Genomic DNA, 17261 nt, shown 5'->3' on the forward strand with positions numbered 1-17261 from the left:
GGCTTTTTGTCTGGCAATGAGCACTGAGGTGATATTTTCATGCAATTCTCTACAGGGATATTATTCCTGTCTGATTATACTACTTTAGAGTGCATATAGGTCATGCACTTCTTTGTATTTATCAACTTTGAGTTCATTTACCATTTTATTTCGCAACACTTTAGTATCTTAAGGAAAATGAGATGTGCTGGATGTATCTATCTGCCAAAATACTGCCACCATAAATAGAAATACAGCTGTGCTAATTGGAGCCATGACTAAAGACCATGTGTTCTTCCTGACCTTCTAGGTAGACATATGACTTAATGAATGTGCAGTAGCAACTGGTTCAACTTCAAAAGCAGTAACTGAGAGACTCTTCTGAGAAAGCCTGTAGCCTGGAGGGTAAAGAACTCTCCTGGGAAACAGGAACTCTTTGCTCAAATCCTTGCTCTGTTTCAGTCAGAGAAGAGGAATGAATATGGAACTTCCTTATTCTGTGAGATTAAACGAGCCACTTCTCTACCAACACAGTCCTGAACTGTGTTGTGAATGTTATCTAAATGTTTTCTATGTTCTGAATGTTATCTTAAGCCCCATATGACTCTGGCATGAAAAGTCAAAACTTTTTGTTTTGAAAATGCTAATGTAAATATTTCTGTGTGTTTTTTTTTGTCTTTTCAGCTATTTGCTGAATTTGAACCAATTTTCTTCTTCTTATCCCAACCCCCTTTTTTTCTTTTATTGTTTTGCTCCCTCAAAACACCCAAGCCTACAACTCAGCCTATCTAGCCTCTTACTTTTTCAAGGAGAAGGAAGATTTTTGTATGAGGAGTTACTCTGTTTTCAATTTCTAAGCCCCTGAATTTAGGCACCCTGTGGTGTGTGTGTGTGTGCATGCATGTGTGAGATTAGTGTGGTGTCTCTATATATTTGGCTGTACCTGAAGTTAACAATAAAATGGATTTCCTGCACTTGTGTGGCCTACCTGGGGAATATTTGAGGATTGGAGAAGAATTAGCTTTGTGCTCATGGTCACCTACCCTCTGAGTTTGCACTGGACATGGGCACTAAGTGGAAGCATTTGCACCCTGCGGATGAGCCTCGGAAGTGAGGAAAAGATGCTATGCCAAACTGTTGATGCAGAGGCCTCGGAGAGATGCGTCTAGCTAATAGCTGATGTTTCAGTTCTGTGGCAAAACTGTTTAACTTCTTGAAGCAAAGTAGTCTTTGAAAGGAAATGCTATTTTGAACAAAAGAGGCAAGGTCTGGGGGATTTTTTTTTAATGTCAAAATGCAGCGTTGAGACTTGTTATAGTTGGAAAGAAACTTACTAAATTACATACAAGTATTCTGAATGGTTCTGTAAAGCCCATTTGCCCCTTTCATTACGGGGTGGTGAGGAGGGTGCATTACGCACACAGATTTCCTTGAAAGAAGGCAAGACAAGTATTTGGATCCAGATATAGCAGCCGAAGTTGGGTTCAGTGGGGCAACTTGATCGGTCTTCTGACTGAGTTGACAAAACTGTTATTTCCAAATCCACATTTATGACAGGGGTAGCAAGTCACATGAGAGGAATTTCCTGGTGCTTGCAGTTATAATTAAGGGGGGAAAAAAGTGTGCGTGTATACATTTTTATATATGTGTGTGTATCTATACACACACACTCAGGTATATGTATGTATACATACATACATATATATTTCCTCCAAAGAGCACTGGAATATCAGAAGGCTGAAGCAGGATTCTGGAATCTGGCAGGAAGAGTCATGGCTGTCTTTGTCTTCATGAAAATTGGTTATAATTTGCAGTGTTTAAAATATCTGAAAAAATGTTACTGGCTTTGTGTATTATGGCCAACAGAGCTTGCTAATAAAATTATGCAACATTTTTCCCCATGGTGACATGCTTTTGTTACTGATATTTATGTAAAGTGTCAAGTTTTTTTTTTTTTTTAAGGTGGTACTCCTTTTTGTTTAGTTGGCAATGGAGTGGCATCTGATTTTGATTTTTGCCTCCAAGTACTGTTGTAATGTGCTCTTAGCAGCTTGGTTCAGCATGCAGAACCAGCCAAACACATTCTTAGACAAAATGTCTGTATGCACAGGCAATCTAAATTTAATAAATAACATAGCTTACTTGTGTAATCTTTGAAGGTAGCAATCTCCATAATAGTGTATATTATTATAAACTATATTATTAACAGTGGATCTTGTGTTTGGAGAGGAAAGCTGTACCATCCGGTTTCTGCCCTAGTAATTTTTTCTCTCATTATTTCTGTAGTATGGTTGATTTTGTTTGCATTTCTTATGTGAATACACAATCCTAGTTACTGAACTTTCAGTGTGCTAGCTCAGGCTGAAGAGCTGTTGATTAGTGTCATATTCAAGAATTAAAGCATGCAGCAGAAGAATAATAAGCTGTTACTTTCTCAAGTTTACTCATCAAATACTTATTTTAACTACTGTAAGTCATCTTATTAAGGTAGCCAAAATGAATGAAAATTATGTTATTGTAACTTGGCCATTAAATATAAGCATATTTATTTCAGGTATTAAAGCTGTGAATAGGTGGAATTCAGCTCACCTACCTGAGTGAGAGAAGTGTATAGAAATTGTTGTTTATCTTGCTCTGTATTTGAGATCCACATCTTCAGTTCAGCTTTCAGTATCAAAAATCTTTACCAACACTGAATTTAAACAGAGATAGGTTAACAGAACACAAAAACGCAACAGTGCAAGGTCACCCCAGTTCAAATTCCAACTAATTTGGGTTTCTTTATCAACAAATGGCCATAAGAATAAATATATAGGGAAGAGAAAGTGCATGATAAGCATAAATGACATTTCCTCTGATTTCCCACTCTCAGTTTCTGATTCCTTTCAGCAGTGGGGGAGTTCCTGAGCCTGGTGTGTTTTGTCTGATTAGTGAGGAGTCGTCATCTTGCGTCCACAACATCCTTTGGCAAAGAGTTCCACAAGTCTAGTACCTTCTTATGACTGAAGACCACTTTCTTTTGTTTATTTGTGAATCTACCTTCTACTAGCTTCATTTGATGACCTCTATTTGCTGCTTAGGATTCAATTATTCTGTCTTTTCCAACATTCGTCTCCAATAACTTGTGATTTTGTAGAGCTCTATCATATGACAGATCATCCTTTCAGGCTCAAGAGTCCTAGCCTACTCAGTTGTTCCTCATCTGCGTGGTGTTCCATGATTACAGTCACTCTTGTTGCCCTTTTCTGAAACATTTCCACTTGCCTTCGTTTTCAAAGGCAAATATTCTTATAACCCAATTTTGCTAGACCAACTAAAAAAGCCCCTAACCCAGCTTGTCCTCTCAGGAGTCAATTTGTTCTTGTACTGTAAATGAAATACTCACCCCTCTCAATTAGATCTAAATAAAAATTTCATCACAAACATCACTCATCCATTTCTACTTTACATGCCTGTATTATCAAAACTCTTCATAAATCATCATACTTTGTTTGTTCTTTTAAAGAAGCATATATCATAATGTGTCTCTCATTAGCCTGCAAATGAAGCAGTGAGGATTTTTGTTCTGTTTTGTTTTCCTAGAAAGCTCTTCCAAGCTTTTAATTGTGGTCAGAATCCATATGGCATTGAGGAGGTGGGCAGCTCCTTTCTTTGCCTATTTCCATCATTTCGTAGGTATTTCTTACTGTCTCTCTAGCTGCTTGGGCAATGAAGTTGGTTCCTTTTGATCACCTCTTTCCCCCCTTTCGGAGGGTGAGGTTTCAGGAGAAAGCTGTGCAGATTTAATGTCTAGCATCTGCTGAAAAGGCAGTCTCAATCCTTGCCCTCCCTTTTCCACTCTCCCAAGCACCTGGGCTTGTGCTCCTGCTGCTGCTTCTGTGCTGACTCTGACTCTTGTCTGAATCCCCGACACACTGGGAGCAGCTTTAGGGACTTAAAAAAGCAAGAAACTTGCTCTTCCCCCCCCAACACACCCAAGAGACTAGTTTAAGCCTAAACTGGCTTAGATCTGATGAGAATAGATGCATGGCACTGCGAGGGAGAGGGCAGGATGCATAGCTGTTGGTGGGGAGGGAAGGAGCATCTATAATGTGAAACCACAGTGTAAGAATTAACCGAGCAGTCTCCCATTTTGGTTTCTGTTGGTTCATTGCGTAGTCTGAAGTAAGCTTTTCAGTGCCTTCTGAAATTAGCCCTCTTTTTCTGTCATTCCAGTGGGCTGCCTTCTGGCATTTTTGGCAAGAAATATTTGGACACGCTGCAATAAGAAATGTAAAGACATTGCTGGTAGGAACATCCAAACATATCTTGAAAAAAGGTTATGAATAGAAATAGATAGATTTGAATGAGGAAATAGTTCTTCAAAATTAAAATAAGTTTGCTCAAGAATGATAGATTCTGTCTTTTCTTTTTTTTTTTCCCTAGACTTGAATAGTCTGAGCACACCCAAAATTTCTAGGTAATGATTACTACATAAACCATATAGTAAATTGTATCCATTCTTCCTTCGATGGTAGCATTGAAGTGCTCATGGAAAATGTTTTAACTAATAGCCTAATAAAATGGGATACCTGAGGAAGAACTTGGAGAAGTTTTATTTTTTATCTTCTACAAATATTCATGGGGCCCTTCAAGTCTGAAGGGGAAGTTTCTAAGTTTGTCTTGGTTCCTTGTGCATTTTTAAGGGTCTTGGTGCATCTTGCCTTGGAAATATGGTGTGTGAGCTGCTTTCTTTCCTTCTCCCACCTCCAAGAGTCAAGGTCTAGGGCTGGAGTAGTGCTTGCAGAAAAAATCAATCTATGCTTATAGTGCATAGCTTTCTGCACTGGGTGGATGAAGTAACCCAAAATAGGAAGAAAGAGAAACAGCAGAGGAGGAACATGGGCTCCAGGGTATTGCTGGGGCGATGAAGTGGAAGAGAGAAGAGTGCAAGACTGGGCCAGGTAGCGGCCTCAAGCATGTGATGTGGCACATAACCTTGGGAATGTACCAACAGCCTGCAGGCAGCTGGCAGTCATACGTAAAGACTTGAGTAGGTACTACATGGCAGTGAGCAAGTCCAGGAATACTAATGGTATCTCAGGGACCAGTGGCTTGTCAGGATGGGAAAGATGAGCAGGTATATGACAGAATATGGGAGGATTGGAGAGGTGAGAAATGCATGACTCACTTTTTACATGCTTCTGTAATCACTATTAAATGAAACTGCAAATGTTTGGAAACCTAAGTCACGTCAGTGATCTCCCTCAACTACAGGCTTTTGGTATTTCAGCTCCCTTCTGGTATAGCGATGTATGCAGCTCATTGCACTTAAAGAGCATGATACAGTTCTGAACTCCCTGACCATGATATTGTTCCAGTAACATGTGAAACATTTAAAAGGCATGCAGGGAAGTGGAAACAAAAATTTGGATTAGTTCTGGCCAGATGTAATGCATCTTTCCAAGTGAGACATACTGAAATGTTTCCAGACATGAAAGCACACCAAACAGGAGGGTCGATAGAAGCACAGGCAATGTGCAGTTCTCTCAGGTAGCACAGCAGTGTGATCAGTTATGTGCTAAATTGCTCCACATACTCTTTCCTCATTAAAAAAGAAAGCTTCACCTTAGGTAAGAAATGCAGCTAGACTGCATATCTGTGGTAGGACAGAAGGCACACACTGAATTCCAGGAGTTTTGAGTGTTTATGTGGTGTGTGTGGTTTTTTTTTGGGGGGGAGGGGGGATTAAGCTTTAATTTTTATAGAGGTGTAAGGTAGTAAGGCATAACTTTGTGACAGTGAGTTTTCTTTTTTTGTGTGTCTCACTGATTTATACTGAAATGCTCCATTTTTTGTTGCAGGTGTTTGAAGTCATTTAATAATTCTTTTTGTTTGATATAAATATGTCATTATGACTTGTTTTAGTATGTATACCTTTGAGTTTCTGTACCTAGTTTGTATAGGTAATAAACTAAATGTGAGCATGACTCTAGCGTCAGCAGATATAAAAACAATGCAAAAATCTTAAGAGCATCAACTTATTGGCCCAGGTCAGACTTGAAATTAAAAAAAAAATCGAGTAGTTGAGAAGAAGGAAGGAAGGAAGAGAAAATAATATTCTCATTACTTATCTATGGATGTAGAAGAAAATCCTGGAGTCCCTAAAAGAATATTTTGTCATTCTTCAGGCACTCTTTCCTTAATGTCTAGTTCTTCTGTTCATTCATGGCATGTGGAGAGGCGCAGAGATTGAAGTATTGTCAAATATCCCATCACAAAGCCTTGTAGCGGTGAGAGTAATTCTTTCTTGAGAGGTTCCAATTTTTGAAGAAGGCATTCAATTGTTCTTAACCTGCTGGTTCCTGATAATGAAGCAGATAAAGTCTTTCCTACCAAAAATAATCTCAATGTTGAGAGCTCAGGGAAATTACTGATACATGTGGATAATAAAGTCACCATAATCAAGTCTTTGCATCAGACATTTCTAAGCTGACTCATTTACACTGAGCAATTTTTTTTTTTTAAGATTTGAATATCTTCTCATTACAGACACCACTTTTTCTTATATGTATTCTTTATTTCTGTATGAATGTACTGCATAAATGTCTTTACCACAATGCAATCTTTTTGACAAAATATGTCATACTCTTCTAATTGATTCCCACGGTAGCATGACCTACTATCACTTAATAGATGGGCATGTGTTCTGTTTAAAAGTTGTGTAGAGAGATGACATGTTTCAAATTTTAGGATGACTTCTTTGTGTAAGCCGAGCATGAGCTTAACCTTGTTTACAGTTTCTGCTGACAATACTAAAGCTGCACACTGTTCCTTTTATTTAAAGGAAGATAATAAAAGGAATGCAGTGGTGTTTCAAATAAAGGTGAATAAAATGCCATGGTGATTCATAGGATATGAAATTGCCATGCAAAAGTTAGCAGTTTTCACTGTTGAAATAATTCTTCTTATTTCAGCACTTTAGGTGGTCAGTAACTACTGTGTCACTTAGATTAAATATATTTTAGCTGCATGATCTTGCACACTTTGTACTTAATACATAGACTTGATATATCATGCAGGTGCTCAAAGACAAATCTGCAGTTTGGTGAACTTGTGATGTAGTATCCCCATTTGCAGACTCAAAATTAGAAATGATGTTATGGTCAAATATGTCAGTATCCTAACTTACTCATTGTCCTGAGCTCACTGTTCAATTTGCCATTTCTTTTGTGTTTTTCCACTGTTTCCTTATATAATATCCTGAATTTTATTGGTATAGATATTTATTTTTGAATGTTTATTTAAAACATTATTTCAGTTTCTCCATTTCAAGTCATAAAAGACAATGAAAATTTTATGTGAGTTGGATAAATCACCTGATACAAGCTGGTCACTAAGCTATTGCTTAGAAAGAATTCTTTTGTTCCAGACAACTAACTCTTTTAATTAAATAGTAACATTTTGTAGGCATTGTGTATCAACCTCAGGACTATCAACTGGTGCCAGATCCTGGACAGTTGTGATAAATTGTATTTTAAAGCCACCAGAGAATGTCTCTTGGGTCTTAGAAAATAACTCTGTATAAGAATTCAGGTGCTGGAAAAATAGTTGAAGGTTTATGGCAGAATGCTGGATCACAAGCTGTTCAAGTTTCTCCACACAGCTACCATCATTTATGGTCACAGGACAGCAGATGAGATAAGTTTGAATTAGCTTTGTATTATCTTTGGAAACATGTAACAGGAGGCTTGCAGTGATTTGGAATGCTTACCTGTGAAAGCCTACAAATTTCTACCTGATTTTATGAAATTGTTGTATGGCATAATATATTAAAGTCAGTTATTTGCTGACAAAGTTTTTGCTGGCTTCTCTTCAGCATGCTTCTGCGGGGAGAAGCTGTTAACCTGCATAAGCAACAGGAAGCCACAATGACTGCTGTTCTGTGAGTTGTCTCTGGCAGACAGAGGTGGGAGCAATTGAAACTTTTATATTAGAAAAAATAACAGAGTAGAAAAATAAAGCTGCTGTTAAAATGAGTTAAAATTGAGGAATGAGAAGTTTTTGATGATTGCGAAAAGGAAGGGAAAATTTGTTGCAAGACCTACAGGTGAGTTCATGAACAAATAGAGAAGCCAAGAAATGGCTTTGGGAGGTATTCGTTAAAGCCTGAAGAATGTCCAGGCCTTGTGAATACTGAAAGGGATTAAATTGCAGCTGGTGTGGAGTTTATGGTGTGAACTTCTAACTAGTGTGTTTAGTCTTGGAGTAGTGTAGGTGATTTAAAAACGCCTCTGAGGTCTCTGCATGTTATTTCAGCCGTTGCAGACACGTTAAGCAATGTGCCCAACCTGCTGCCTGCGAGTCCCCCCCTCAGCCAGGTCTTGGCTGCCTTTGCTCCTGGGAGCTTGTAAGGGGTGATGTCCAGGACCACCACGCTGGTTCAGTGGTGGCAGCTCACACCCCGCTGGCAGCACGCAACTGGTACAGTCTACTAAAGTGATGGTGCGGGAAGGTGATAGACAGACACATTACCCTTGAGAAAGAAGAGCTTGGGAGCAGGCTGGGAACAGGCAAGTCAGATTGGGATGGCAGCTGCCTCTAACTATTTTTCTTGGGCAACATGGAAGCAACTGAAAACTACCTTGTGCATGTGCTCAGTTATTCTGGCATTTTTCAGAAGCATCGCATCTCTTGTGCAGGAGTAGATCTGCGTTGCTGATGCATAATACGTCTGGCAAAGATAAGCTTATGCTCACTCTCCTCCTTTGCCGCAAGAATAAGGTGAGCTACCCAGGTGCGAAAATTGAGCACCACTAGGTTGAAAATATAAGCTGAAATCCCATGAGCTAAGCCTGTAACAATGGCATTTCTCTACTTAAGGATGATCATATGCATGCATCTTTGAATTGATTAGTTAAGATTGCCCTGATCCAGCTTTTGTTTATTGGATTTCCCAAGTGTATTTTTGATTAGCAGCTAGAAGGTCTCAAAGCAATGTACATCTAGACATGTGTTGTCAATAATGCAGAAAAATAAAATATAAATAAGAAGTGTCAGCTGTTTTTTGTTTTGTTTTTTTTCCTGAAGTCCAGTAGAGTATTCAGTTCCCATTAATGAACTGCCTGCCTTCAGTGCACTGGGAGATCTCTTTGAAGCATAGCTTGTTAGGGTTTTTTTTTTTTTTTTTTTTTAATCCGTTTGTCTTCTGTATGTTATATAACAAAGCCAGTAAGGACTTAACTGTTCACTAGAGCAGGTATGTATAGGGTGAGAGACTGAATTTTGGGTATAGTCTAGGTTATTGCTCAAAGAGAGTGAAAACTTGATCATGTTGGGAATCTGGAAATAAACTGTAGAGATTTTCTGTGCTTTGCAGGTTCATGATACCTCTGCTTTTAGTCAGCTCTGTGCTTTCAGCTTGGAATCCCTAAATCCCTGCATTAACCTGTTTTTTAATTGGTAGAAAAGTTAGTAGAAGGCTTTCTCATCAGGTAACTGCTTCTTTCTGTAATGCTCCTCCCACCACGTGGCATAGCCCTCCATTTGTAACAGTGCCATGTAGGTTTTGTTGGCAGAGAGGGCAAGAGGTCTAGACAGTGTTGAACTGGTATCTTTGACAGCCTTTTAGAAGACTGCCAGTGTATCTTCCAGGCAGGTATAAGTCTAAAAGAATTTATTTTCTTAAACTTTGTAATTTTTTTTTTTTTTTTTGCCTGCAGAGCAGTACTTCTTACCCATTTTAGAAAGTTGAATGTAAATATTTCTATTTCATATTAAAGATACTATGTCACACGTGGAATAATTTTTTCTTAAAAAAAAAAAAAAGCACAATATATTTGCTGAAAGGTCTCCATTTGTTCTTATGCTTAAACTTTTCATAGCTCATTTTATGTGACCTTCTTCATGACCACATAATTTCATCCAGTTGTGCTTCTTTGGAGTCTTACGTATTATTATCGTCTTCTATTTTTTTCCTTGAAGTATAATTTATAACAAGGCATCCAGCCTTGAGTGAAAACACTCAGAGAATGTAGACTTTCCTATAATATTACTGGTTATTATTATTCAGTTATTATTCTCACTGTTAAATTTACGGCTCAATACCATATTTGAATTTAAGCCTTCAGTCACTGCTTCTTGTTAATGCTATTTTTTCCTTTGGATTAACCAGCTTTTCAGGCTGAGAATTTTATTTCCTTGCAAGTACTTGACTGCCATAATTCCTTCTGCTAAATCTCATACATTTTCTCCAACTTTTAAACAAACATTCATGCTTCTTCACTTTTTCAATATTTTTTAAAATGTGTGAATCCTAAAACCATATGTAATCTTCCAGGATAGGAAGAGTATTGAAACAGTATTCATGGTGCCTAAAATTGGGAGCCTGCCTCTGCACACTGTTCTGGCTTGGTGCTGTGGGCCTTACGCTGCAGCTTGGCCGCAGCATCGCTCGGTGCCACTTGGAGCACGCAGCAGAGGCACCAGAATAGTTGTGCATAGGGTCAGCTCATGGTATACAGGGATTTTCACTTGGGCCTATACCCTTCAAGAAACCTTGGGTGTCTCAAACTGTATTCCCTACTGTCCCAGGTCCCTGGAAGCTTATTGTTGCCAAGATCATGCTCTAAATATACAAGGCCAATGTGAGTAAGGCGCTGGACCCAGAGCTCTCACATACCTGTGGACATACCTGAACAGCTTTGCAAGAAATAACTGTTTCCCTGGAAGAAAAAATGACTTTGATCTAGGTGGGAGTTGAACAATGTTGGGTCATCTGCAGAGGTATTTTCAGTGTGCTCCCCAGCGTGTCCAGTATTATCTGTATTTCTCTGTTTCTCTTAGTTAAGAAAAATTTAAAGATAATTTTGGATTTTTTTGATTTACCTACTTTCTTGACAGTTTAAGGTTTTGTTAAGACATCCAGATTTTAATTTCTGGAGGGGTGACGCCGATGTTGTTGGGCATTTTAAATAAATGAATACTTTGTCATGGAATAATTGTAAAAGCTATGCCTTTTATGAATAATTCCAATTGTGTGCATTGGATTAAACTGATGATGCCCATCATCATACCGACTGTATTGCTTCATGCAAGGTATTTGACAGTGAAGACTAAACACGTGCTGTGACCAGAACGAAGCCACATTGAACATGTGAGCAGAGGAGCTTTGCAGGACGTTGGTGTGTGGTGGGTCTGTGTGAGCGAGAGGGGGAATGGAGGGTCCTGGGAATGAAAGGCTGCACCTGTCTTAGATGTTTGGGCTGTGTGGAGACCTGACAAAACCCTCAAACCTTCGTGCTGTGAACAAGGAAAGAGTATCCTGGGATTGATTCATCTTCTGCTCAGTAGCACGTGACTTTGTGTAAATAAGTAAGATTTTATCAGGCGTGCCTCCAGTGTCAGCTTTTCCTTCTAAGTGGAAGAAGCTGTAGGATTCTGTTTTGGTTTGAGTATTTTTTTCTGCTTTGAACTGATCATTAAGAGAATAGGATTACCACTAAGATACTAATGAAACTTCCTTCCTTTATTTTAAATTTAGGATATGGTTAGTTTCAGAGGGGCATGTAGTAGCACTCTTGTCACCCAGACTGGGTAAATAATATTAAGCAACATAATATGTGTACGTTACTTGAGAATACAGAAAACTTTATGCATACTAGTTAGTATACTAATAACACTACTGGCTTTTTCTGGTTGTTTATTCTGCCTATGAATACACAGTTATTTACACACAATGTTTAATATTAAGAATATGACACAACTGTTTAACTGTAAGAAAACTTATAGCTGGGGTTGATGCTGCATGCTCATTCTAGTCATCGGTGCCTAAATATCACAGTACCTTTAATAGATAATGTCATACACACTGATGTGAGCATAATGTACTGCTAGTAGCTCAGCAGAATGGGAACTTTGTACTGATGAAATGTCAGTCTTAATTTTTGATTAACTTAGCTGTGGGCGTTTTATGTCAAAACCAGAACTGGCCAAATACTGCAAAATGCTAGGCATGAAAATACTTTCATGTCTTTAATATCCTGTAGATGTACAAGTGCTCTTTATATATAGTCTTTCAGATGTGTTAGTGGCCATGCATACTGGAAGGGATTTCGTCAGATTTGCTAAATTTAAGCAGAGGCTAAAAATATAGTCAGAAAATGAGTCTGTAATTAAACAAGTCACACTTGAAATGAGTTTCTAAAGCTTGTGCTTAGCAAAGGAAGAAATGTAACTTACCATGCAGGGAATTCATTTAAACTTACTTGCATCTGTGTTTGAAATACATATGGAAACAGTGACTCTCCTGACCAATTAACAAGCCGTTCAGAGGTTGAAATATTTTTGCATATAAGATTGCTTAGAACTTTTATGGCTATTCTGAAGAGGTTCATGGCCAGGAAAAGTAGAACTGTATTCACTGAAAATTGCTTACTAGGAACACTGTGCGCCTTAGCCATGAATATACTTGCCTGTCTGCTCATAATAATTGAGGGGGGGTTGGTTGGTTGGTTTGGTTTTTAGCAGAAATAAAGGGTAAAATAGTCTGGGCTGGTTCCGGATGGACCCATGAAGGAAGGTCACCTTGCTGCCTGACCTTGGTGGGTTTGGGCGGCTGGAAGCCACAAAACACATTTCGCGTTGTGGCCGTCGCAGGCAGAGAGCCCGGGCAGAGCTACGCTTTGCAGAGGCCAAGGAGATGTTACCTGTTCAGCCACAGCTTCCTTGAACCCTACTTCTAGTCCAGGTTCTAATCTCCAAAGTTTTCACTCCTCTTGAGTGAGGGCTGTTGGGTTTATATCCTTTATAAGCCAGACTGAATTTCTGAGAGAGTAACTTTCTTTGGGATTCCCTTTCATGCATCTCTTTTCTTTTCATGCCACACATAAGAGGATTTTAATTTTGAACAGGCTGACTTTCCAGGACACTCCATTACTATATTATTTATTTGGTGGAGCCAGATTGCTAGGATGAAAAGCCAGAAACATCACTTCCTTGAAGGATCTTAATTGTGCTTAAAAACCCACTGATAGAGTAGTATTGTGCACATGTGATATTTGCTGTGGAAATGGTAACCAAAACATTAATAATGGCTTTGATCCTACTTCTGATTTTATTAATGGCATTTTTTAAGCCATAAAAGTTTCAGGTTACTATGTATATAAAAAGAAATTATGCAATTTGAAATTATAATTTGGAAATATTTGATGGATCTGGTTATAGAATAATGAATGAGAATAATTAATAGAAAGTTAATTGGGTAACATCGGAAAAGTTTATCTGGTAGATTGGGATTGCATGCTTCAGTTGATACTTAGGGTACTTTGGGGATTTCTGGTTGCACCACACTTCTGGTTGTGACAGTATATTGTATTACGAAGGATATTAATAATGCTACAGAACAATTACTTGTTCATTTGCTAACTGATTAAAATTCATGCATAATTTATTGGAACAGGAAGAGACTATATAAATAAGTCTCCTTGTCCTCAAGAGCTTAAAAACAAAATACATATGCTAATATAAGAATACGCTTTACCTCTAACATAAAAATTTAATATGCAATGGTATATTAGTCTCATTAATGTGAGGTTCTATTTGTAATAATCATGCTCTTAATCAAAGTATATACTTCTTAACATAGCCTCATGTTTAATAGGTTTCGAACCCAGAGTTGGTAGTGTATCATCCTCAACAATCCTCAACATTTATGTTTTCTGCTATAATATACACTGACCTTAGAATTCATTAGTTTGACATTTAATGTGTTAGTTCCACAGCAAATAAACTGCCCTCATTAAGTCTGGCTGCATTGCTGAGCTTTGATTCAGGTAGGGGTCTAAATTAGTTCACATGCATTTTTCTTGCCAAAAGAGGGTAAAACGTGTTAATAATTAATGGGGATACTTTATGAAGTATTGTATATCCAGAAGGAGAAATCGGGACATCTAGGAGCATTCACCTTTTTACTCTGGGAGAACAGAATGAGCTGCCCTGGTGGCCATCATAGAAAATTTACAGGTTCCCTTATATCCAAACTGAGTAGTTTGATAAGTAGCTAATTTAGAAGAAAAATCGGTGAGAGATGCTTTTGTGGCAAAATGTGGGAAACTTGCTTGCTTATGGAGCTGGTAAATTTACTGATGGGAGCCAATTCTTGAGGGAAATCTTTATTGCTGGACCCAGAGAACCAGGGAATCCTCACCCAAACTTCCCTGTGAAGTGATGGCAGGACATAAAAGGAGGTCTGTCTGGAGGCCATCGGAGAGCCCTTCTAGGTCCTGACGTGTCCTATACTCTTTAAATGACTTTGGTGCCGTCATTCCTGAGAGGCAGAATACGTGCAATGCTTCCATTCATTAGCTTTTGTTGTACAGAGGGGGGTAGTGGGGGAATGGTGATGAGAAGAGCCCAGGTCTAGGGAAATCTTATGGTCTGGGGTTAGATGCTATTTTTATGTACTGGCCATCAGCTGTCTCTACCTGCTCAGAGTTGCTGTGTTGTTAGTTCTGCATCGCTGCTGTGCAAAACCCCTGTGTGTATTGAATTTAGCATTGTTGCCTAATTAACTGAAACAAATTAGTTGAAATATGAGCCATCTGGAATGAAAATGAACCTTCCATGTTTATCGGTGGATTCACTTTATTAGAAAAGTACATGTTGCTTGTGATTGTTTCTTAAAATAAATCGCGCCTAGGCAATGTGCTACTTTAGGCAAACGTTTCTCAGGGAAAGGGAGATTTCACCTTCCCCATTTGGCCTCTTTGATTACCTTTTCACTTTGCAGATGTGTTGAAATATTTGGGGGGAGGCTGATTGGAACAGAGGAAGACAAAAGATACCGCACATCCTATTGCTTGAATTGCTAAATCGGTAGCAAGTTATTTAAGAATAAAGTAATTTTTTACGTTATTGCTATACATCTTTATTTTGTCATTCTCCAGCCAATTTTGCTCGCTTCTGAGTTATTCTGAATGCCTTTGATGTGTATCCGTATCTTTTACCATAATTGCATCTGGTGGATTTCAGATGAACTGCAGTGATACTCATTTTTAAGATATTCTCTACAGGATTAGCATATATTGCTATTGGCAACTATTTCTGTACATGACTTCTTTCAGTAAAAGAAAACTAGTTACATTTCTCAAAATCTTGAATTATTGGTCTATTAAAATACATGTATGATCATTAACCCAGAATTTTTTCAGAAAACATGTTACAAAATAGCAATTTATAAATCAGATTAGGGTTTTGTGGGTCCCCAACCCAGATTTTTAAATGGGAAAAATAACGTTGCTGAGGTGCCAGTGGTGCTGTGCTCACTTCCATCAACTGAGATTCTCCTCGGCTTGTCTTAGGTTGACAGAGCTTTGATTTTTTTCTCTCAAGTTTTTAGATCTCTGCTGATGAAAACCTGACAACTTTATGCTGAAAGAGTCCTCCTCTTAATGAGTTTTCCAGCTTTTGTTTTATTGATGGCTTTTTCTTCATTTGTATCTCCTACAGAGCCACCTCGGCCAATAGCACCCCCCCAGCTGCTTGGTGTTGGGCCGACGTACTTGCTAATACAGCTGAATGCAAATTCAATTATTGGCGATGGACCTATTATTCTGAAAGAAGTGGAGTACCGCATGACATCTGGGACGTGGACAGAAACCCATGCTGTCAACGCACCGACTTACAAGCTCTGGCACTTGGACCCAGACACTGAATATGAGATTCGGGTCCTCCTCACCAGACCAGGAGAAGGTGGAACTGGACAGCCAGGACCTCCGCTCATCACCAGAACCAAATGCGCAGGTGAGTTCGCTCTTTCTCACTTTCTCCTGTTTAATTATTTTGTGGGTTTGTTGGCTGCAATAAACCTGCAGCAGAACTTAAGGTTTCCCTTGGCACCAAGGAATCCCACTGTGTTTGGGCCAATGTGCATTTGTTTTTTCTGTGTCTCCTGGTTTGCCTGGTTACTCTCTTGGTTCCTGTTTGCTGTCTGTGGGAGCTAGGTTAACAAATGGGACTGGAGAAAGCTTAAGAAAATCTTTTACTTCTCCATATGAAAAGATGGACACATCATTATTTCTGGAAAGGACAATCTGCCCTTTTTTCACTTCATGTTTACACTTGCATTTTATATACATTTATACTTAAAGGAACTTGCATGGAAAAAGAATCTGTTTAAGAAACAGAATTTTACAAAAAGGTAGTCTCCTTCGGGGTTTGTTTTTTCTCTTTCAAAGAGGATATGCATGGCCCACCAGAGTCTGTCGCCAACTTCTAAAATGCAAATATTAATAGAGTTTTCTCCCTTCTGCATCTTCAACTTACCACCAGTGCAGTCATGAGTATTGCAGAAACTTGCTGTCTGCTTCTGGTTTTTAGAGTGCCTCTTTATGGCCAGCACCAAGAAGATTAAGCATTGTCAACTTGTGTTAGATGCTGTGCTTTGTAAAGCTACTTATTTTAATCTCAACTTTCATGAAAAAGAAAAATAATACCTACCTCTCATAGTTACAGAAGAAAAAAAATTGTAGGTTTAAACACTAAACCAGGAGTCAAATAAAAGGAAATTAAATTGTCATTTTTTCCCCCTAATCTCAAGATTTTTAGGGTCTGATTTGTGGTATTTGAAAGTTTGGACTATGTTAGATATGGCAAAGAGTGCTGGTAACCACCTATTCAAAACTGTGTTAAAGTAGTAAGAAGGAAGAGCTGCAGTGGTGCTCAGTTCCATGAGTTGTTTGTGTGTGCATGTATGTATATATAAAATAGAAATATATATAAAACCTTTTTTCACACTGGTCACAGACCTCAGATGGACATCTATTCTAATTCTTATCTAAGATTATATGATCCTTCATTTTGTTTACTCAAGGAAGAGGTTCGTGTCTGGATGGCAAGCTAATACTGCAAGTGTCCTCTACTGGGCTATGGCAATAAGTATAAATCCCTGAAAATTAGCCAGTCTGTTTTGTTGTTTTGTCTTCAAATTGGGCATAATACTGTTGGAAGCTGTAGCACACTGCTCATTTAATCCTTTAACCAGTAGCTGTCAGCTGGAGCAATTCTGAAACTGAAGGCATTTTTGAAATTTGTGATCTTATTTATAATTTGGTCTCTCTCTCCTGTGAAGTGAAAAGATTTTTGTGTCCATCTCAGTTCAGATGACAGTTGTTGAGATCTAAGTAAGGTTAAAGCATTGATTTATTGTTCTGAATTATTTTAGACGTTGTTCTGAAAAAGTACATTAGAAATTTGAAACAGCTTCTGTTTTAAAGAGAGTGAGCCAAGACTAACAAATCCAAAAT

At 38.4% G+C, this 17261-nt stretch overlaps 1 protein-coding gene across 4 annotated transcripts in view; it reads left to right on the top strand.

Moving 5' to 3' along the window:
- Nucleotides 1-17261, top strand: part of PTPRK (protein tyrosine phosphatase receptor type K) — a 417845-nt gene that overhangs the window by 222867 nt on the left and 177717 nt on the right. For all 4 annotated transcript variants that reach the window (XM_067293743.1, XM_067293745.1, XM_067293744.1 and 1 more), the window contains exon 7: nucleotides 15466-15759. In XM_067293743.1, coding sequence (XP_067149844.1) covers nucleotides 15466-15759 — 294 coding nt within the window. The remainder of the gene's footprint in view (nucleotides 1-15465; nucleotides 15760-17261) is intronic.

This window comes from Apteryx mantelli, chromosome 3 (assembly GCF_036417845.1).
Source record: "Apteryx mantelli isolate bAptMan1 chromosome 3, bAptMan1.hap1, whole genome shotgun sequence".
In the NCBI taxonomy this organism is placed as follows: Eukaryota; Metazoa; Chordata; class Aves; order Apterygiformes; family Apterygidae; genus Apteryx; species Apteryx mantelli.